The sequence below is a fragment of the Bombus huntii genome, chromosome 13 (assembly GCF_024542735.1).
Source record: "Bombus huntii isolate Logan2020A chromosome 13, iyBomHunt1.1, whole genome shotgun sequence".
NCBI classification, from domain to species: domain Eukaryota; kingdom Metazoa; phylum Arthropoda; class Insecta; order Hymenoptera; family Apidae; genus Bombus; species Bombus huntii.
Genome location: NC_066250.1, coordinates 3,396,746 through 3,418,971, shown reverse-complemented (window position 1 = coordinate 3,418,971; position 22,226 = coordinate 3,396,746). Strand labels below are relative to the sequence as shown.

Sequence of the window (22,226 nt, the reverse complement as noted above, 5' to 3'; positions counted from 1 at the left end):
AACCAAATGGCAATGTTCTCCAGAAAATGGAAAGATCTCTGTCAGTTTTCAAAGCGTGTGAAAGTGGAACTGGTAGTCACATTCAAAGTTTTGCCTCTTAATGAAGGAAACACGAATAAGCATAGTTGAGCCTGACGAATAGGGAACGAGTATTCTGAGAGAAGGACGAGGTTTTGTTCTGTTTCACAGGCACGTGTGGAGGAAATATCGAAACAGACGAGACAGCTCAAGTGGATTGCCCTGGTATAGGAGTGTGTACTCTCGAGACAATACCGCCGAATCCTTGCATCATCGACCCCACTCGGGAAGCACGACCATTCAGTCTGCCACGAGGATTCTGTCTGCCCAGGACGTGAGTATATTACGTGCCGCTATCTAGATGCATGCGTTTACCGGTCGCTTCGCGTTCACCAGCTTCGTTCCGTACAATTTTCAAGGGATCGTCAGGGTTTAGGTCAGTGAACACACCTGGCTCGGCCGAGAAGTGTCCCTGACGCGTTCGGAAATCGATCCTCCGTCGATAATTTGGTAGCGCACGATGCTAATTTTGACAGCGCTCGGTGAATAAATAAAACGTGTTCGGCCCGCTAGAAAACCAAGCCACGTTCTCGAGCGTGGAAAACGGAATTCTCACGCTCCAGTTGCTGCTGATCTCGGTCCAACCTGTCTCCTGACTTTGGGCTCATTTTTCTTGACGAGCTTCAACAATAGAACCAAGTTACAATAACTTTATGCAGGCAAATTTAAAAGATAATGCGATGTACGTGATCTTTAACGCTTTAAGAATACGATGAGACGACGCAGAATTTAGATATAACATTGATTGAGAGTTTTCATATGATACCGGACTTTAAAATTGTCCTTTTATCATATTAATATATTATATCGTTCGTATTAACTTGTTATATTATATTAACGATATATTATATTAATTTCATGGCGTGTGGTAACATTTAAATTATGACATTCATATCCTAATCGTGGTACGATATTTTACAGCTTGCTCCAATCTCTACATTGTTGCGTTATATCTTTCCTTATCGATCGATAGTTGACGCGAATCAATCCGTCAAACCTTAACAAAAACACGATGAAACTGACGAGTTCACGCGACGGTTTAACAAATACTTCAGCTTGAAAATAACGATGGGGGTGTCGGCTCGTAGCGAGCGAATGGGAGGAAAAAATATAATGGACTTTCCCTTGAATTGGTTGCCCGGCGAGTGGACGTGACACGTACAACAACACAGCGTACATTGCTTTCCCATTATGCGGCATCAACGGCATTCAGAGGAATATCTTTATCTTTTTTTTTTTTTTTTTGGCTCGTATCGGAAACAACGCGAATTTTTGTCGACGCGAAATCTCATTTTTCGCCCCGGTTACTCCATTAATCAGCAAACGAAAACGTTCGAAGAAATGTTCGCGGGGTGAGCTCGAATCCCTTCCGGTCTCTGCCTATTATATTCCAGATAAACGCACGCGAAGTTGGGCGAGAATGAAGCGTTACGATTATGCTCAAAGTTTGCACGGCCACGTAATTATCTCCGATTTAGCTTGCGGCCTGGTATCTCTAAGAAAACACTCGCCCCCGGAGAAAGCATTCGGTCCTTTTGGCCAAAGTAAATCCCTCTTAAAAACGAAATCTCGCTGTTTTAAAAGCCGATTTCTTCCCGTTTACGCGGATCGTGATATTTTAAATGGCCCTCGATAAATCCCGCCGCGAATTCGTTCGCGTATCTCCTTGTTTGGCGAACATTTTCCGCTTGAATTTGGAAAGTCGGTTTCAACTTGGCCGGCTTTCAAATCCAATCGAAAGTTAGCGCCCAACTCTGCCCGCTCGTTGCAGCCACTTTGCTCGTTCGGTTTTCATTGCTCAGGCGTCGATCAGATCGTTGGCCCTCGTACAGTGGCGCGTCGAAGCATTCGAACACTCGTAGAAACCTTCTATTCCCGTATTACGTGTTTTATCAAACATTTTGAAATTTTATTAACATTATAACGAGAGACGGCTATTTGTCGCGGTCACGTTGATTAAATTTGAAATCAATCCGAAAATGTACACAGAAGTTAAAGGATATGTATCGCGAATATACACTTCATGAAGACTTACGAATGGTTAAACATGTAATTAGCGATACAAATGATCTCATTAAAATATTAAAATATTAATCGATATAATTAGCTGCTTAAAGAACGTTGTAATTTTTATGAAGTATACGTATGTTTCCAATAAATATCTTAATTTCTATGTACTTCTTCGGGTTCGTGTCGAAATGTTTCGCGTGACACGTATAGTGTATCCGGAACAAGTTTCCACAAGCGTTCGAATATTTTCGTGAACCCGCGTACACATTCGTTGCGTCGATCAATTAACGTTGAGATCGCGATAAGAAATATGCGCAAACTTCGTCCGGTTGGTGCGTTCTGAAATGCGAGGAGAGGACACCTAATATTTATCGATCTGTGTCAAAGTTCATGGATCGTGAAGTTGAACGTGAACGAATCGACAAGGAGATACATCGATTGGAAATTTGAAAGCAACGCGGCGTTAAGAGTGCATTGGTGACGAGCATAGTCCAGAAACGTGGAAAGCGGAGGAGACAAACGCGCCACCATTTATCGACTGCAGCTGACACAAGCTCTGTTCGTTCGGAATGCAACGAGTTCCTATCGGACATCGATCGAATATGCAAAAACGGCGCACGATCAGAACCGAAATCTACGGACGGTTCTACGCTACGTCGCGTCGCTTCGTGTCGCGTCGTTGCGGTTTGCATTCGGTTTTTAACGGTGAACACGATGCTTCGTTGCTGTAGCCGCTCTGCGGCTATTGCAAACATACGCTGGTCCCTACATCGACTTTAAGTCGGAACAATGTGGGTCAAATGACTCGCAGGCACAGGCCTCGCGCGTCGTTGAACACCCGGCTCGTTTCAACTTTACGATCAACCGTCCCGCCCTTTACGATGACTTTTCATGTCTGCGACGCCTCCGCTTATCTTCTTCCGCAGTTTCAAACATTTATATCACTGAATGATCCGTTTATGGATTTTTTCTACCAGACGACTCGCGACTTTGAAAAACTCCGTTAAACGAGGTTGAAAAATCATTATGAACCATTGTTGAGAACATAGGATCGCATCTTTTAGAGAGGGGCAATTTCAAGATTCAATATACCGTCGATCTATTTTATATTTTCAATTTTTGCCTTCTTTATTGGGTTTATAGGTTGTAGATTTTTCAAACCGCGAGTATCAATTACGAAACATAGTTGGCGAGTAATTAGAACGCTTATGCGTACTTTGTAGGGATGAGATGGAGGCCACCAATGGCATTTTTCAAGGTTCACAACGACGCTTGAAACGCAACCCCTTTACCGGATGGAGTTCTGCAGTTTGTGAAATGAAATCTCGACTCCGTCATACACACTTCGGAATCCTGCTTTCATGAAATTATTGGCCTGGAAAGTTTAAAGGGAATTTTTATTTTCCAGGGAGCTTCGCAACTAAAAGCATGGATTTGAAAGAGCGTTTGATATATGGACTAGTTTCAGCGGTGACGTTTAACCTTATACGTAAACGTTTCTTACAGAGAAATGTTTCAAAAGTTGTTTTGCGTGAAATTTCATTGACCCAGTTCTCGAAGGAAACGTCATTAGAAAGGTGGAAATCAATGAGTTCGATTTCAGCTTTATTCTGTTTCAACATCGACAAATAATATATCGAGAAACAAAATATGGAGACTGGTGCTGACTCAAATAGTTTGTTCGATGGACCGTCACGAAAAAGCGTTCGTCTACGATACGTAGTGCTATCCATTAATTTTATCGACCGTTCGGTGACACGGTGCACCGCTCCCGACCAGTGTAAGCGATCACACACGTATATAAAGCAGGATCGTTCAAGTCGGGCTGAAAATACCGAGAGCGGTCGTTCTGGTGGCAGTCAGCGGCAGTGACCTGATTTTAATTTCACGCGTGCTCGATAACAGTCACCGTGCTTAGATGAGTTGCGCGAGAGAACCACCTTTCCTGTCGGTGTGTGTTTCGCTTACCTCGAGCTCGCTTCTCTCCTGCTCGGTATCGTTTAATCGCGCGCCGCTCGCCAACCGGAACGTAAAGCGACACTTCGTTTTTTGCAACGTTGTGCTCGATCTAGTTCAAAGATTTTTCCTTTTTCTGGCCCATCGAGATTACCAACGGAAGACACGCGAGAACACATCGTCTGTTTGTTTATTGTATAACGATCGCGTAGAAATAGGAACGAAGTTTCTGAAACTTTTCGGTCGACTTACTCTCTTCGACAAGTCCACTGGGATTGTACCTAGCATCTTGTCGTGGTGCAATTTCTACGAACAGAGAGATAGAGAGCTAGCGTTTAAAGAACGTATGCAGGTGTTAGAAAAAGGGACTCGAGAATCTAACGAGAGGCAGGAATACTTGGTTTTTCATGCGAATCGCTGTACGGGACGTAAATGGACGTACGACATTACGTAGTCGGGGTCAAGGAAAATGTGGCGCTCCAGCTGAAATGGGAAATTGCCCGCTCAACGCTCGCTTTTTTCGCAACGTCGGTGTTCTTCCCCTCGCTTTACGAGCACACCAGATCGGACAACGAAAACGACGCCGCGGGCAACTAAAGGAAAAAGAGGAGGGCTTCTTGACTAAAAGGTGTCTAGTTTAAACGACGAGGGTTGGTTTTCGAGAAAATAAAATTACTTCGTTCTTGGGTATGTGAAATGCTGCACCAAAAAAGGATATGAATATTTTAATGATCGTTCGTAGCATTGCCTTATGAAACATGTACGCTCGAAGAATGAGCTATTTCTAAAAGATGTTGTATCTTTAGATTTGACAAGTCTTCGCAACTATATAAATATATCAAAATATTCACTTCTGCAGCTATCGACTAGCATGGAAACTAGAATATCAACAAAAATACATTTATTATTTTTATCTCAGTTTTAAAAGACTTTTTTTAAGCACATTTAGTAGGAAAAATATCGGATCGATCGGAAACGAGGTCGGAGAAGAGTTGTCGGAAAATCATGAAAGAAGCATCTCGCAGTGGAAGAACGTGGTTCCCCCAAGCATTTTTAAACGAAACGCGAAACGAAAAGACATCGTCCTCGATTCTTACGTGGCCGCGGCGGACCACAAAAGTTCACCGGCTGTGAAGCACTTTGTCCGCCCCTTTTGCCACCGTTTGCCCGCCCAGCAGAAACCCGTAGGGCATAAGGGCACCCGCTGCATTGGCGTCGCTCGCAGTTGGCCGCGATTTTTCTGATCTTTAAGTCGAAATCTCTTTGTCGGTGGCCCGTGCCAATATTTGCTCTCGGTCTTGGAGTTCGCTAAACGATCGAAATTTACCTCTTTCTAAGCTCTCTAAGAGGGAAACGGGGAATAAACCGCATCGCGTTCCTACCGAAAATATTATCGTGACCGGAGTTGTGCCGTGTGCTCGCGGACCAAACGAGTCGCTGAAGAAAACGAGGCTGCGACCGCAAATCCGTAACGAGCGGCATTCAAGAATGGAAACGACGCTTTTGCACAAAGTACACCGCGGCCCATGATTATCCACAGAAACGCGTACAATGCATGCCAGATGACGACGCGCACTCACCGCACTCCTTTCTATGCCGTGCATCATTCTCTAATGCTCGAGTTACTAAGTAGCCAGCTTGCACTCTCATTATCTATCCTGACTTTTTCGTAATTCGAAGCCAAATTATACGACGTTAGACCAGATTACGAGTAATACTTCTTGTAGATTTACCATTATCGACTTATTTATATTAACCTTATATTTCGAGCTCACCCTGCTGAACGTGCTTCGTCGTTTCGTTAATTCATTCGGCCTTTATCGTCGGATTTCGATCGTTACGACAAAACGTATAATTGCTCGTGAACCATGCAGCTTGGTAATCCGTGTAATCGTTTTAATACCGATAAATACTCATTAAATGCGGATCTAAGCACGGCTTTCGTTACATGCTGGCGTTATCTTCCGCGCGCTCTATTATTTATGGCCTTGCAACATAGATCGTGCGATACATTAGGCTCAGGAATATCATAGCAATGAAGCGCTTGTTCTTCGCGTACAAATATTTCATAGTCAATTTGTTTGTTTGCTTCGTCGGTTTATTTCAGATAAAACTGACGTACCTTTCTGCTGACGGAAGATACAGAATCTAATTATTTCTGTGCCTATTCACGCTAGCGTACGAACAATTAGAAACGTCCCGTAATCCGAGTCAGTTTACTACGTAGTGATCACAATCGCTAGGAGAAACTTGAGGCTATGAATAGTTATCGATGCAACCACGATCTGTCGCTGGATAGACGCCGGATTTACAGTCTACGGTGCACTGATTTCTCCAATGTGTCAGCTGGTCTGGCAGGTCGAAAGCAACGTGGGCATCCTCGTCTGGCACGTACGGCTCAGGCTTGCATTCGATTTGCATGCAGGAAATTCGAGCATCGTTCTAACCAGAATCGATTACGCGATACTCCCATTTACGGACAAATCTCTCGACTTTTCGCCTTTCGATCGTTAACGTTGCTTCTACGTCGGACGGCTTTTAAAAAAGCTATTCTCAAAAGTTTGTTTCAAACTGAAAATACGATTTCGAGTAATTCTGAATGAGAGGTTGCTGCGTCAGATTCAAAGGAAATGGAGTGGAATAAAGTAGGATTATTTCAGTGAGCTAAACTTCGACATGTTGAAAAACGTAAAATGTAAAAGTTGGCATAATGTAATTGAATTTGTATATGGCGAGATATTATGTCGTATGTTAATTCCATTATATTTAAATGGAAAGATAATTCTGATGCGACACGTATAAACGTATTGAATTTCAAAGTTGCTCTTCTATAAAAGACGGAAAATGTGGCTTGTCACGTTTTTCGCTTCAAACTTGTTCGTAATTGAATCGAGTTTGATAAATTACAAGGTAAATTTGATCCAAATATTCTACCGTCACAAATAACCTTATCTTACTCTATTCCCTAGGAAAGGTATTACGGGATTGCTGGGGTCGTTTTAAAGGATCACCGCGGTGAATTTATACTCGCATTAACGTAGTTACATAGTCGATTCCACGGGCTCACGGTAGATCGGGAAGATTCGCATCATCTTAGGACAATGTGTCTACCTAAGCGTGTCAGCCAATATCTCGTTTGACGTATGAAGGCTATTACGGCCCCGTTTGATAGTTTAATCACAGCCATCCCTCTTTCTTTCTCGTTCGACCTACTTCTTTAACCCTTGCAACATTAATTCGCAATTTTGGACGGGCAAACGCTCCCTAAAGAAAATAGAAGATGTTATCTGACTGGTTAAATTGTATTTCTACGCTGTTACGAAGCTACCAACTGTCCTCTAATCAATGACGCAGTTTCGTTCATAGCTGCTCGTTCTATTTTTCATCGTATACTCCTTATTTGACGGTAGTGCCTTACCTCTGTCCATGTTTCAGGCGATAAATGGTAATACAGTAGATTCATGAACATACTACATGAACATACTATATTTTTCACCTATGTGGCAAACTCGATTTCTCTTATTTTTTTATGTAACCCCTTTGAAACGCATTTCTTTCATTCGTAATACACGTTTCACTCCTTCACTCACATTTCACCACACTTTTAACTGCAATTCGTCGAACTATTTGCGCAACTATTCGCGCACCAAATAGAAAGATACTCTTTATTATTTCTTATCTTCGGGACTTTTCGTATCACTTGGCTAACTAATCAATAAAATTTCACGCACTCGCACTCGCGATCCTAAGGACGAAGAAACGTGGTTTGCTGGTTTGTAGGCACGGTGGGGTGTCGGCAGAATCGGTGCGATTACCGAGATTTCGGGACGTGCCACGATAAAAGATTAGATCTGTCGGACGTGCACGGCACAGGCCCAGGCTCGGCCCGCCATGGTAGGTGCTTGAAACTGCACTTTAATCTCGCAAATGATGCGAAGACATGGTTCCTCAGGTGAAGAATTCCAGCGAAAGAATACCGAGCCAGGGTTTCGAAACCTTTGACTCGTTTATCGCAGTGTGCTCGACGCGAGACGATTTCTCGTGTGTACGATCAAATTGGAGTGTTGATTTTTGAAACGCTATTCCGGCGAATTGAATTTCAAGGAAAAATACAAAGGACGAAAGAAACGTGAAAACATGGAAATGCAACGTCGTTCTCTATCGAAACGTCGATAGTACCAGAAATAACAATCCAAATAATATCGGCGAGAAAACACTATCGAGCTTTCAAGAGACAGAGTATTCTTCGCTTTGAGGAAAGCGTCTATGGAAACTCGAGCTAGTTATGCGCGAAAACCCTGACTCCGACGGTACCTTTGAACAAGCGTACGTGCGAGAGACGCGCCCAACATACACAGGGCGCGTGACACACGTGCAAGTTATGTTAACAATGCCTGCATACGTACGATCCCGATCCAATTTTCCACGTGCTCCGAGAGCGTATCGCCACCCAGGGTAAGCGGTTTACAGGCTCGGCATGTCATAACGTGGCCACCTGTCTAAATGCAATTGCGGATCGCGCGGTGAACCGACACAGGCCGTTGAATAATTTTACAATCGTCGAGTTTACAAAGCTCAGCCCGCAAGCTTTCGGCTCGAGAGAATCATCAAAGCTCGAATATGTCACTAACGTCTCATCGCTTCGAGGAATATCGACCGTATAGAGCGCGATAATCGTGATCGAATAACGCGGACAGGTTTTAAAAGGTTCCATATGGGGGGAAGTAAACGACCTTTTACGGTGAGCTACGCGAGGCACGGCCTCTAGATGTAAGAAGAAAGTCGAATAAGGCTATAGTTGAGGTAGAGGCGTCTTCTGACCAATTCTTGCTCCGGCAAATATAGGGAAGTTTATTCGAATCACCTGTGCTTGGACATCTTAAAATTCAACGTTGAACTTTGCACAGAATAACGAAGTTTGCGTATTATAAGAGACCATTGGCCTTTGTAAGAGCGAAAGAACTTGGAATATAAAAAGGAGAAGTTTCGTTAAGAAGGGAGAAATTCGTTTTCACTACAACGACGCGAAAAAGCAATTTCTGAACACTCGATCTTCGAGAACACCGTGACCAGGAAGTTGGGTCACGTAATAAATTACCCGTCAATCGAACGCGCCCGCCCTTCTCTTCAACCCCTAAAATTATAATACGAAGGCAAAACTGCCGATATAAATTATGCAACGTCGTTAAACGATTGCCACGTGCACAACCGAGCGATAAATCTCTCTACTTGGGCCGCGAATCTAGTAAATTTCGCGTTACCAAATGACTGGAAAAAATACTATCTCGATTGGGAAATATTCTCGCGTTTTAATCGTGGCGGTAAATCGTCCACGATATCCACCGTCGCGCACTTCATCATCGAAACACAATTTCTCGTTTCTTTGCCAGAGGCAGTCTCCTCGCGACGATAAGTTGCGAAGATCGAGCAGAACCACGAAGATACGGAAAATTTAATTTCCTTCTTGCGGACTGGACATCGGCGGGGTTGAGTTTCGTGACGTTTTCGGGGTGGCAATGGTGCGTGCCCAATTCCAAAGCTGGTAATTGGATTTCTACGAAGTCCCTTCGTTCGTGGCAGCACATCGAGGATTACCAAAGAATGGGTCCGCGTCAACATCGTCGAGGACGTAGCGTTCTCAGTCGCCACTTTTGATCATGCTCAGTGGACAAAGTGTTTGCCGTTCGGTACTCTCGGTTTCTGCCTCGTTTCGATCTCGTCTGTGTGTCGATGGGAAAAATTGTCGGCGAAAATAGCGTCGCGTAGGAATTGGCGGAAAATAATCCAGAGCGAAACGAATTTTCCAATCGACGACACAGCACTTGGACGACGAACGACGTCCGACGATCTCCAAAATTTCGTTTAACAAAGTGTTGCCCGATTTTCGATTGCCACGTTCCTCGCGCGGTTTTCTATCGAACGTAGAGTGCTTTTTCCCTCTGGATTTTCCATCGAAGAGTTTCGACGATGCGTGCATCGTCGTTCGTTTCGTTGTTCGTTTTTCCGACGGCGATCGTGGCCGAGCGGACGTAATCTCATCTTTCACCGAACGATCGACGAATCGGAAAACGTTCTTCCGTTAAAACCGGCCGACCTCGGCTGCGCGCAGAACACTTTCACCGATGGATCGATTTCTTGGAGGATTTTCCAGCACGATCCTCGACCACTTCGATCCAACTATTTTCCAGTAATAGTAAGCGCGAGGCTTGTCTATGTCTGCCGCTAGTTGCTCGCGTAGTACTCGAGGGTGGGGGGTACCGCGCGCCTTCTTAAAGCTTTGCGGTTTTTTCAAAAGCGGCGCGCCGTCCCCACCATCGTCAACTAGCTCCCCCACCACCGGACGTTGCACTTCGTTCCTCGTTCGACTTGCATTCACGCCGTCTCGCTTCCTCTCCAGCGTTCATTTGCGTCGCTATTCGTCCGTCTCTGTTTATCTGCTCTTATCTCTCTCCGGTTTCCTCTTTCTCCGTTCCACCACCTCTCCGTTCCTTTACCTCTCTGCCCCGCCACTCTCCCGTTTCTACTCCTGCATGCCTCTAGCTCTTTTTCCGACACGATCGCCTGCATCGGCTGCACCAGCTTGGCTATGCAGCTTCGCACGATCTCTTCGGCCCTCTCTCTAGCGAATTTTACTTCGCAACAGATTTAATCTTTTCCTATCCAATCGAATTTCCATGACCCGTGTTCACGTAAGAACGTCAAGGTATTTTCGTGGAAATTTATGGTACGTCCGGTTCGTTATTGCCGCCACGGATTTCACCAAGAATCGCAAGGTTGAGATTTTTACGAGCATGAATAATTTATGTCCTAGTGCGAGGCAAAGATGTCGCAAGATTTAGCGAACGGTTTATCGGCTCCGTTGCAACGCGTTTGTGGCGATTACTCAAGGTCTACCTATAGTGCAAGATCGACAGAAAAGTTGTTACCATTTCTCCAAACGAAATTTTAATCCATCTTTAAAAGGAACTACGGTTTTCGCTGTTGGCTTTGTAATTTTCGGCCAAATTTCGGGGGAATATGGTACATTGTTACGGGGACTGCCTGTCTGAGTAACTGTAAGATAAATAAGGGTAATTATTTCCGCTACCAGGTTCGCTTCCGTGGTGGAGTCACGCGAATGTTTTACGAAAACGCGAGCATCTGTCTCTTCATCGACGACACGCGGTGGTGCGAAAATGTCGATTAATCCTATCCTCCTCGTGCACTAGTTTAATTCCACGCGACAGGGACTCGCTTCAGAGGAAGCTAGGCTATCGCGCAAGATATCCTTCTTCGCGTCGATTCACATCGATGGAAGGCGTAAACTCGGACGAAATCGAATCCGATCGACGGATCGATAAGCTCCTTTGGAAAACTCCTGCCAGTCCGAGCTTCGGGTTTTGTGGTTTTACGGTCGCGGTGTGCTACATGCCAACGTAGTAGCAGCGACTCGTTTCTCTGTCAGACCCGCGAGAAACGGGTGGATAGAGGGCTATTTCTCAATTGTCGAAATTGCCTATCCAGACAAATTTCTTTTCGCGATTCTTTTTTCCACCGGCTGGACGGCATCGACAACGTTGGAACCCTCGGTTAATTCGTCCGCACGGCCCAAGAACGCGGTGATTCGGGGGTCCGGGGTCGAGATAAAATCCTACCACGGTAAAATAAGCGGACGGGCCGGCACTCCGGAGAGATGCACTTGGCTGCAAGCGGGGAGAACTAGCTGGACGCGGCGCTAATGCGCCTGCTAACCTTACTTTCGCATTGCTAGACTCAATTCATGCCAAGGCTGACTGGGTGCGTTGCCCTCCATTGCCCCTATACTGCCGTCATTGGTGGCCTCCTCTCGCCCCTCGGGAGCCCTGGCAGTCGCCGTCGCCCGATGCCACGCCGCCCACCGACAGTTTCTTGCCCCCTTCGACTCCGCTTCACCCCCTTGCCAGGCCTACCAGCTTAGCCCCTGCTAGGCGACTTCGTCTTCGGCTGCAACTCCGGCTCCAGCTTCGACTCTCTGCCTCCCTGCCTTTGGTTTTCGGCTTCAGCTTCGCTCCTGACTTTGGTATCGCCTTCGACTTCGACGCTCGACTACGCACAGCCGACTGGCAATCGACCTCCGGCCACCGTTGCAATTGCCTTAGACTTTAATCGGTTGCTCACGGCCTAAAGCGTCCCAATTTCTCTTCATTCCGATTGATACAGATCGCAACGCAGCGATCAATTTCCCTTCAGGATCAAGTTTCCTCGTGATTCTATTTAATATCCTTTCGTTGCACATTCTTAAAGTCTGCATACATATGCTATGTGCCATAGACGTATTTGTGTTTGTACGATGCTCGAAAAATATTTGGTTAGCAGATCGTCCCGTCCGGACGGAGCAAGGAGCACGGGAACCGTCGCGATTGATAGGCAAACGACTCTGCGAGACGGAAATAAAATTCGAAGGAACTGTTTTTGGATCGAATACGGGAAAGTTATTTCCGTTTGCGAATAAGCCGTGCTCCTCCGCTTTTATTATTCTTTCCCACTGCTTCCTAAGATTTTGTGGAATTTCTCTTTTTGTGGTATTTTTCGGCAGGTCGTGGAGATTCGCGTGGCTCGTAATGAAACGTCGATCAGCGTTCTCCATGGTATTCCGCATGGAGGACAATAGGCGTTGCTCGTAAAATTTTTATACGTCCGGTTCTACTTAGGCCCTACCGACGCGACAGTCTTTCAATACCAGAAACGAAGTTAGAACGTAGGCGCGCGTCAAAACTTGTAGCTGGCCGAAAACTTTCCACGCTGCGTTGGAACTGTTTTCATTATCGCCGTACCGTAGATTGCAAACATATGTTTGATGTTTGATAACGCCATGGATGGCCGTGGTTCGCGGATCTACACGGTTGCCTACTATTTCGAGCAAGGAACGCGCTCGCGTTACAACGGCCAGCACTATTTCGTCTCGACCCCGCCCATAGACCGCCGCCTATTATTAAAATCCTGCAGCACGATATAAACTCTCCCAAAAATAAAGCTGCAGCATCGCGCTCGACGCATCGGTGCGCGAGTTTTTCAAATCCGTTTGCCTCGCTCGCGAGATGGGTAAGATCGTTTAGTTGGAAGAACGTTGAATCTGCAATTGTGGGGCGAATTACATCGAATCGGTGAATCGGATTGCCAAACGCGAGTCAGAATTTTGTTATCCTGCAGGATAAATAAAGGAACGAAAATGACGGCTGCGATCACTGTCAGAAGAAGCACGGCTGTGTATTTGCATTAGCTACGAACACGTCGTCGAACGCAACGCTTATTTATAACTTTTTCATCCGGCGAGTTCTCTTATCTGGCGCCTTGCCATCGATGCCCCCACTTCCTTTCTCTTCATAGCTGCTTCTCGTTGCAACTGCACAGCACGTTGATCACGACCGGCACGGTAGCATCGCGCTCTTCGTCCTACGTTCGGAGCTGCGTTATTTTACAATTTTACGCCGACAGAGTATCGTTCTACGTTTCGGACTCCGACAACGATCGTCGAAACGATCGACCAGTCTCGTGCTTTCCATCTTACGCGGGCACGCGTTGTTGGGGATCTCGAAATTCACGGAGGTAGCCTCGCAAATTTCTCCGCGGGTCGGACTTTTTTGCGTAGCCAGACACGGGAAGACATAACGAGAAAGAAGACACAGGGGAGAGACAAGACGAAAAAGCAACAGATCCCCGCTGATCGTGGCTAATCGATTTTCGCGCTGTAACGAGCCGATTGGTATCAACCGGCTCGATAAACTCGACAAAGCGTGACAGGAGGTTGCAAAGGCCACGACGCGTGACGCACCGTGCAGGTTACGTTTAATGCGAAATGCCGAGCCACGCTCGGTTATCCTATGGAAACTCGTTACGTAACGAACTTTTTCTTCGCTGTATTCTCGCGATCGATAATCGCCAACTATGTCTTTATAGCGAAGCTTATAGATAATGCGCGAGAGAATGCAACGTAGATCGATGTACGCGCGCATCTCGCGAAGGATGCAGCTCTCGTGATTACTCGTCCTGCGCAAGCTGGAACGATGTACAAGGTAGAGCTGTGCAAATTGGCGTGCACGTTGCCGTGCACGTTGCGCTGCTCTCTTTCGGAAGGATGCAACCCGCTCGAGCTGCCGCCGTTCCGTACACCTGTTTACATGGGCGCAGCGCGCGGCCACGTTCGTATTAAAAGGATTTAACGTGGCGTATATCGCGCATCAAGAGTCACGTTCGAAGGAGCGGGTATTTCGCCAATGGGCTAATATTGCAGCCAGTTTTATTCGCCACCTTTAAATCCATTTGCAGATGCGTCGTTGGAAGCGTTCATTTTTTCTTTTATTTATGAGACGAACTTTTTAGTTACATAAAAGATATCACGTAGAAGGAAGAGGCACATTTTTATACATGGATAAGTTAAGAACAAATGTTCCACATGGAACAAAGGATTCGTTTCTTAAGCGTCTTGACGATGCATTTCAAAGAAAATGATCCGAGTCGGGTAGATGTTTAATCAGACACGGTATAATAGCTTTTTGACCAATTTATTTCTAAATACAACGCTTGAAATTATTTCTCTATTACTTAATACGCGATGGGTGAAACCATTGCGTCGTAATTTTGCGAATCAAGTGGCATAAGACATACCTGCAGAAAGATTACGTCTGGTAGCAATACGTAGGCACGGAACACTTCGTTACTCATGTTTATGCGAATGTTGCATCGCGACGTTGGAATTTTTGTCGACTTATTTTATTTGTTATTTCGTTAAAACATGCGACATACTTGTCCGCGCATTGTTAGGACGAAAGTGCCACGTGGCCTTGCATCTTTCAAGGCACGCGCTTATATTCGAACGGTCCGGTCGTCATGATTCACGAAGAAAGTTATGCGGGCCCTGTCAAAATTCTATACACTTTGCCCATTGTTCTGTCATCGCAATTAAAATACATCCTATGCAAGTGTGTTACGATCTTAAACGATGCGACTCGTTTCGCTTCCAAAGCAGTTCGACTTAACAACGAAAGTAGTTTGAGTCGCGACTATCGACGTGGTCAGACCGCAGCTCGAGTTCGCAGCTGACGAAACGTAGGTAAATACGAGGCTATCGATCCCTGGATCGTGTCGCAACCGCGTTTCTCTCGCATTGCGACTCTGTATTCCGTGTATTCCTACTCTTGATAGATCCCACTATTGTTCCCAATATCATAGTTTCGTCCCTTCAACTTCTGTCGAGCAGAAACCAATAAGTATATCTGGAAGTAGGATTCTCGGCGAGCTCTTTGTTTCACTTACATGCGAAAATTTCATTTCAGTCTCGAAGCATAGATTCGAGAAATCCGTAACTCGATAACAAGTTGCCCTCGTGTTCGCCAACCGTTTGCCTCGAATCCCGAATCTTTGATGGAAGCATGAAAAATATGGAAATACTTTGCAGAAATATATTTTTATAACTGTCAACTTCTCTACTCTAAGACAGCTGGATCTAATATGCGAGAATTTGTCTATACACAAAGCGTTTCGCAAAGTAGCGAAACTTGAGCAATACGTAATACTCGTAAATCGTGAAAACGTGAAGATTATCGGTGACTACGATAAATTACAACGATGGTTAAGAGTCAGAGACCCTTGTTTCTAACACTCTGTACGATTAACGATATTAATGGCACAGAAGAGAGTTTGGAACGGTCGGTTCATCGAACCGAGTGTGGTTGGAAATCGGAAACAATTCGCGAGGGCCGCGAAGAAACGCATCGCGGTTACTCTGGTCGCGCGATTACACGATTCTCCAAGTTCGTCCATCCGACTGTCCATTCGTCTGTACATCTGTCCATCCGTATGTCCGGCCGACCACCCGTCCGTCTGTCCGTTCGTCCGGTCCACACTCGCGTTGCTTCGTCCGTGGGGTAGCTGACCTAACAGAAGGGGTCGTTGCACTCAGTTGGGCCCGCTTTCATCCCCTCCACCTCTCTGGTTCTTCTGGTCAGCCTCGCGGACCTAACCGCTCTTCTTCGCCTCCGTCGTTTCCTTCTCCTCTCTCTCTTTTCTTTCCATCTCCTCACCTCCCTTCGCTTTTTCCTCTCTGTCTTCTTTGGCCCGTTCTTCCTCGCGTTTCTTCCTCCTCTTCTTCTGACCGTTCGTTGGTTCGCCGCGCGAAGAGAGAGCCACTTCTTCGACCTCCCTTCCCTTCCCTCCTCTTGCTCGTCCTTCTATCGTCGTACGTGTGTTGTTGGCCAACCTACTCAACCCCCGAATGTAGCCGGGTCCAAAAGAAATTATAGTTATTTACCGTCGGCTCTTTCGGATAGTCGGTTATTTCGCGGTAGTTGTTCCCTCTCGTGTAGGCATAACTCGACTTGGGAACCGAGAGACAACTTCTTTGCTCGGTTCAGCGGAGGGATGAGAGTCACGATAGAACGAGTCGGCCCGGATAACGAAAGAAGAAGACGGATAGACGAAAGAGAGGAGGGAGGAATACGAAAGAGATACGGGGAAAGGACGAGGGCTGGTAATGCCGGTGATGTTGCTGCTGTTGCTGCCGGTTCCACTGATGCCAGCGCCGATGTCGAGAAATGAGGAATTTCCTTTTTCTCCTCTTCTTTTTTCCTTTTTACAGGGGATTCGCGATAAGTATCCGCGTATACGATTCGCTTATCTCGTCGCGCAATTTCGAGGAAATTATGATTCGCCGTTCGGGATTTCGCTGATCTACCCGGTGTGGGCCTTTTCTTCTCGCCTTTTGTACTCTTCCCTTGTCTTCTCGCCTCTCGCCTCTCGTCGTGTAGGAGACCAACGGATTAAAGCGTACTTGCGAGCCAAATTAGACGAGCGAGGGAATTCGCCGGTGCCGTGTATTGCGCGCAATTGTCACCCGGATAAAAAAGGAACGATCGCTCCCTTAATGTCTGACGCAACGCGATAGTCCGTTGGAAAGAAAGAGGAACGAATCGCGGAGGCCGTGTTGGATGCAATAAAAGCAACCGGAGGGCAGATGCAACGACTTCTAGATCGTGGTTCCTTCCTTCGGTTTCGTGATCCACTCGGTAGGAGTCAATGCCTTCTCCTCTCGACGATGGAGTGCACGGCCCAGGGGAGGGGAAAAAGAGGCCCAAGGAAATCACGCTGTTTCGACGGGATTCACGAAGCGTGCATGACGGAAATGCAGCGGCTCGGTTGTGCAGCGGTGGCACGAAACCTGGCCAAGACAAAAAGTTCCTCTCCGCAGGGGAGGAAGAGGAAGGAGGAAGCGTATAGAATGAAAACGAGAGAGGAAAGAAATCTGCTTGGTTCGAAGGGGGGTATATCGGAGGAGGCCGATAGAGGGGAGCCAAGAGAAAGAAGGAGAAAAAGTTTTGGCGATGTGTGCGCGCGTGTTCACACTCGGAGGAGTCGCGACCAGACTAGAGGTATCTTGCACCAATCGTGATTATAGCCCTCTCGTATTTTATTGCAGCATCGGTCCACTCTCTTGTCCCCTCGTAATTTTCATTTCACGGGCTCCTGGCGGACCCTGGACTGTACACGAAACCGTGTTCGAACAACGCGGAAGACGAAATGTCACGCACGCCGATGATGGTAGTAGACGACAGTTCGACTACTCGATTTGCTAAATTCATTGGATCGATGGGCGCGTACCTACCTACCATTGCCGGTGCCATTTGCTGTCACCTCTCGTTCCAGCTACGTGACTAATCTGACTAGGCTGAAACGAGCGATTTGCCAGTTTCGATCGTCGAAAACGCACGAACAGACGTTCACGGATAGAGCTATAAATTCTTTTTGTAGGCGGAAAAATGGGAAACGGCGTTATCGATTCGCGCGACGCCGCCATTCCGCGAGCAAACTGCAGATGTAACGGGCCACGTGAACTATTCGTTCGCAGATTTAGGTTTTTAGAGCGAAATGGCGCAGTCTGGTTTATCGGGTGACGTAGGAGCCGCGCCGCGATAACGCCGCTTGTTTGCCATGCGTTCGCGAACCGCTCCAGACTATGATAGAGATTAACTTATCTCGACTACGAACCACAAGGAAGTCTCTGTCCACTCGCCAGTACTATGTCAATATTATTTCAGTGACCGACGTCGTACAAACAACCCGGCCGAGACTCCAAACTGCGAAACGTATTTTGCCGGCACGGACGTTTAGACTAGCGCTCTACGCGTGGCTTCATCGAAACAACAGCTTCATACCGCGAGCTGCGATTCAAACGCGAGAAAGTTAGGAGCGCGTTTCATTTCGAATTTCATTCTAAGCGAAAATCAAACGATAACATCGCGATCGATCTCGAGATTAAAGTTTGAAACTGTTTTGCGCGTGTTTCGTTCTCCACGCGTTAGAATTTCCGTTTCGTACCGTTATCTAATCGCGAGACGCTGCTCGTTCTCGAAAATTGTCAGGTCTACGCACGATCGCGTCAGGGAACGATTTTATTTCGACCGCTAGAGTTCCGCGGATTACCCCAAATGAATCGGGCCCATTTGCATGCGCGCCGTTCGGAATACGAAACGGAGGCCAGGTATCGCGAAGGGTCGCGGAAATTTATTTTAACGCGCGTTCACAGAACTGAGAGGAGAGAAAGGGCGTTTCACAAAGAGGGATGACATAATTCGTCGGACTAAAATCGCGAGAACCGAGGGGAAACTGAACTCTCTGGATGGTCCAACGAACCGGAGAAGCTTCATTCACGGTGCTCGCGACGTTCCAAACGAGCGCGTCCGCGTTCCTTTCGTCGTGAGACTTAAATTATTAATGCCAGTTGCTTTGGACACTCATGCAACATTTATAGGAGGCGGAGCAGCGGTTCGAGAAAACACGAACGAGAGATTCGCCGATTCGCCGTGAGCGAATTCGCTTGACCTTTATAATAAAAGCGGCCCGAAAATAAATCTAGTAGCCAATTCAGTGAACACCGCTCATTATAGTTCGACGATACGCTTCTCCTTCTTACTCTTTTTCCGCTACCGTACCGACACAGACGCTTTATAGATCACATGTTCCGAGTACGTACACTATCGTTCGTCGGCATTGCGACATTTTTGCCGGTTCGTAACGGTATATTTCAATTTGATCAAAGTGTACGAATTGACAATTATGACATTTATTGCCGTTTTTGAAATCACCAAACTACAATTTATCCATATTACATTTTAAAAAACACAGTAATATATTTTACTGTTTACTACATTTGGTACAGTTGATCTCCATTTACCATTTAGATAAATAGTTCATGTAACTCCGATACGTATTAATATCCTTTTCGGTAATTGTGATTTGTTCTTCGTACGAGTTAATATTCATATAAATGAATTCTATCGGCAGGAGTTCGTTTAATTCAGTGACAATAATTAAAATTTTGTTTGTAAGCGAGGTTCTACCGTATTAAATGTGATTGCAATTCAAATGTTGCTGGTTATATTAATATCAGAAGTTGTCCTATCAGTTTAGGATTTTAAGTATTCGAAGATGAAGACCAAGTAAAAGAATAACTTTACGAGATATGGTAATTATAAACGGCAGTCTCTTCGTTATATCTTATAAAAGTCAATTTGATCGCGTCATAATATTTTATGATACGTATTTAACATATTTCCGAACATGTGGTATATTCGCGTGGTCGTTTGTTTGTATGGAACGTGATTCAGAATATTCTATTTCGCTACGCGATTACGAAAAATCAGTATCTTTTCTTTTTCGTTGGAACATTCGAAATTCAGAAAAACATGCAATGTTCGCAGCTGTGCTTGCATTCGTTCCACTCAAGAAATAGATTCGTCTAATTAAGTCATTCGAACGATTCTAATGTCTTTGTTCTAGATCTATAGTTTCTGTGCAACTCGAAGCCTAAATGCGCGCTGTTTAAATTTACCAGATGTTTTTCTAAACGATAGTTTGGTTAGCCTAGGATTAACGTTCGACGAGCTTAATACATTTTCAAGAACTCTCGATGAATATCAATCTCCGTGTTGAACGTTTATGAGCACCACTCATCGAGCGACGCATCGAAAACGTGGAGTGTCCTCCACACAGATATTTTGTCGAATTATACTCGACTAAAACGACGTTCGAGATATTTTTAAAGAGTTGACACGACATGTTCGATCCCTGTCACAGACAAACTGTTTAATCGCCACCGTTTCTGCTTTTTATTTCTGACGTGGTACGCGTCATCGAAGAACGGCGACAGGTTGAATTTTTGCACTCAGAAAAGTGTACCATTTTTTATCGTCTAAATACACTTTCATCGGCAATGCCATTCCGTTTCTCCATGTTCTCGTTCGAATGTGTCCAGGCAACTCGTGACTGCAGTTAGTTTTGATAATAATTGGTACTATTGTTATTACATGTTATTATTGTTATCGTCGATAATAATTAACAGATTAACAGATTTCGCTAGTGTACGAAAGAAACAAGCTTAAAATTACATACACATGTAATAAGCTCTGATAAAATAGGTTTGTAACAAGGTCTTCAAAGGACGATTTCGTCTTCAATTTTCGTGAAGGCTATTACTATCCTCGATTCGTTTATCACGCATATAAATTATTATGCCAGATTCGTTTCGTTTGACGAGTTCCAACCATCGTTGTTCGCTTCTCGATCGCTTCGTTGTGTCTTTCGACGTGTTCCGTTGTAAACCATCGTTCATCCGCCTTTTTTTGGGACCAACTGTTGTTCGAACTACCGCGCGCTACGCACAAAAAGACGCGAAGAGGAAGCGTGGAAAAAGCAAGCACAGTATCGGCAACTGCAGCACGGCCCGTGTCATTTAATTAAAGCTCCTCGGAAGGCGAACAACGTAGCGGGCAATGTTTGAAAATTTAATTTAAAAACTCATTTCGATGCAGCAACGGGCCGCGTCTCTGACACAGCAATTCTCAGATTAACGCTTCTGTTTTCTCTTTTTCTGGTTGGTCGTACTTCTATTTTTCATTAGTTTCCGCATAAATTCCTTCGGGCCGCCTCTCACCAATTCCTCGCAATAATTTTCTTCCTCTTAACGTAGCCGAGAATTATCCAGTCTTGTTATCTCACCAATTGAGTGGAGAAACTTTTCTCCGCCTAGCGGCGGTAATTTCAAAGTGTCGCGATAAATCTGTGGTGAAATTATTAGAGACTCTGACTCTTGAAAAAATAGTTTTATTGATCGCGTGAACTTACATTTAATTACGTCTTCGTAACACGGTTCCTTGTTAGTCTCTGCAAGCGTTCGCCGTAACGAGCAACTAATTTATGAATTGCGTCTTCAATGAATTTGCATCCGATTTCCTGGCACCATTCTAACGTCGCATCCTCTGCTTCGTTATTCATGTACGAGTGATTTCCAGCCACTGTCGTATCGAAATATTGTAATCCGTATCGCGATTGTTGGGACACTGTATATAATTGGCGAGATTTTCGTTGCACCGAACATAATACGAATTCGAAGGCTTTAAACGAGATTTTTATAATTTCCCAACGATTCGTCAGGGTCTGCCTTATTTTTCTTTAAATGTCCTAATATTTCTGACCAGCAATGGATACAATGGCGAATATATTGCTCTTTTAAAAGCAGAAGTTGGAGAACGGAGAAAACTTACTTACTGATTGATCTACGTAATACAAAGGCATAGGAGACAGCGTGTATAAGACAGCAGATATACGGAGCAGATTCCACTTTCTTAAGACGTTCCCTCTGTGGAGAGAAGAAAGCGGTCGATTATAAGGAAGACAATAAGGAAGATGTCAAAGGGGTTGGACGATATTCAGGGGGTTAACAACGGTTTCCCTGGACAGAAATCGGAGATTCGCCATCCGGGAGTAGGATATAATGGCGTGGACGGTGCAAAGCTGGCGGCGGAATATCGCGACGGGCCATCTTTGGTCTTTGTCTCGGTGACCTCTCCGACGAAGATTGCTTTTGGGTATTATACGAGAGACGTGGGCATAATACTCGCACTACCTGGCCGACTGCTTGTGCTACCACTATTCTGTATACTAACGGTATACGGCGCAACGTGTACTCGCATAACGGGCGACTGGTTTATGGCGGCCCACTAAGGAGAACTAAGTTCCCTCTATCCGAGTTACTAGCCGGTTTTCTACTAACGAGGCCTCGAGAAAGCCAGATTGCGATTTGATAGGTCGCTAAAAAAAGACGCGCCACGCCGGATCCTCCCTGACAATTCCTGGCATGAGGTCATGGCTTAATTATTCACGCCCATCTCGCT

The 22,226-nt window shown here is 45.5% G+C and overlaps 1 protein-coding gene across 2 annotated transcripts in view; it reads left to right on the top strand.

Moving 5' to 3' along the window:
• The window catches only part of LOC126872471 (uncharacterized), an 87,798-nt gene that overhangs the window by 38,967 nt on the left and 26,605 nt on the right, over positions 1-22,226 (top strand). For both annotated transcript variants that reach the window (XM_050632463.1, XM_050632464.1), the window contains one exon: positions 190-352. In XM_050632463.1, the coding sequence (XP_050488420.1) occupies positions 190-352 (163 nt within the window). The remainder of the gene's footprint in view (positions 1-189; positions 353-22,226) is intronic.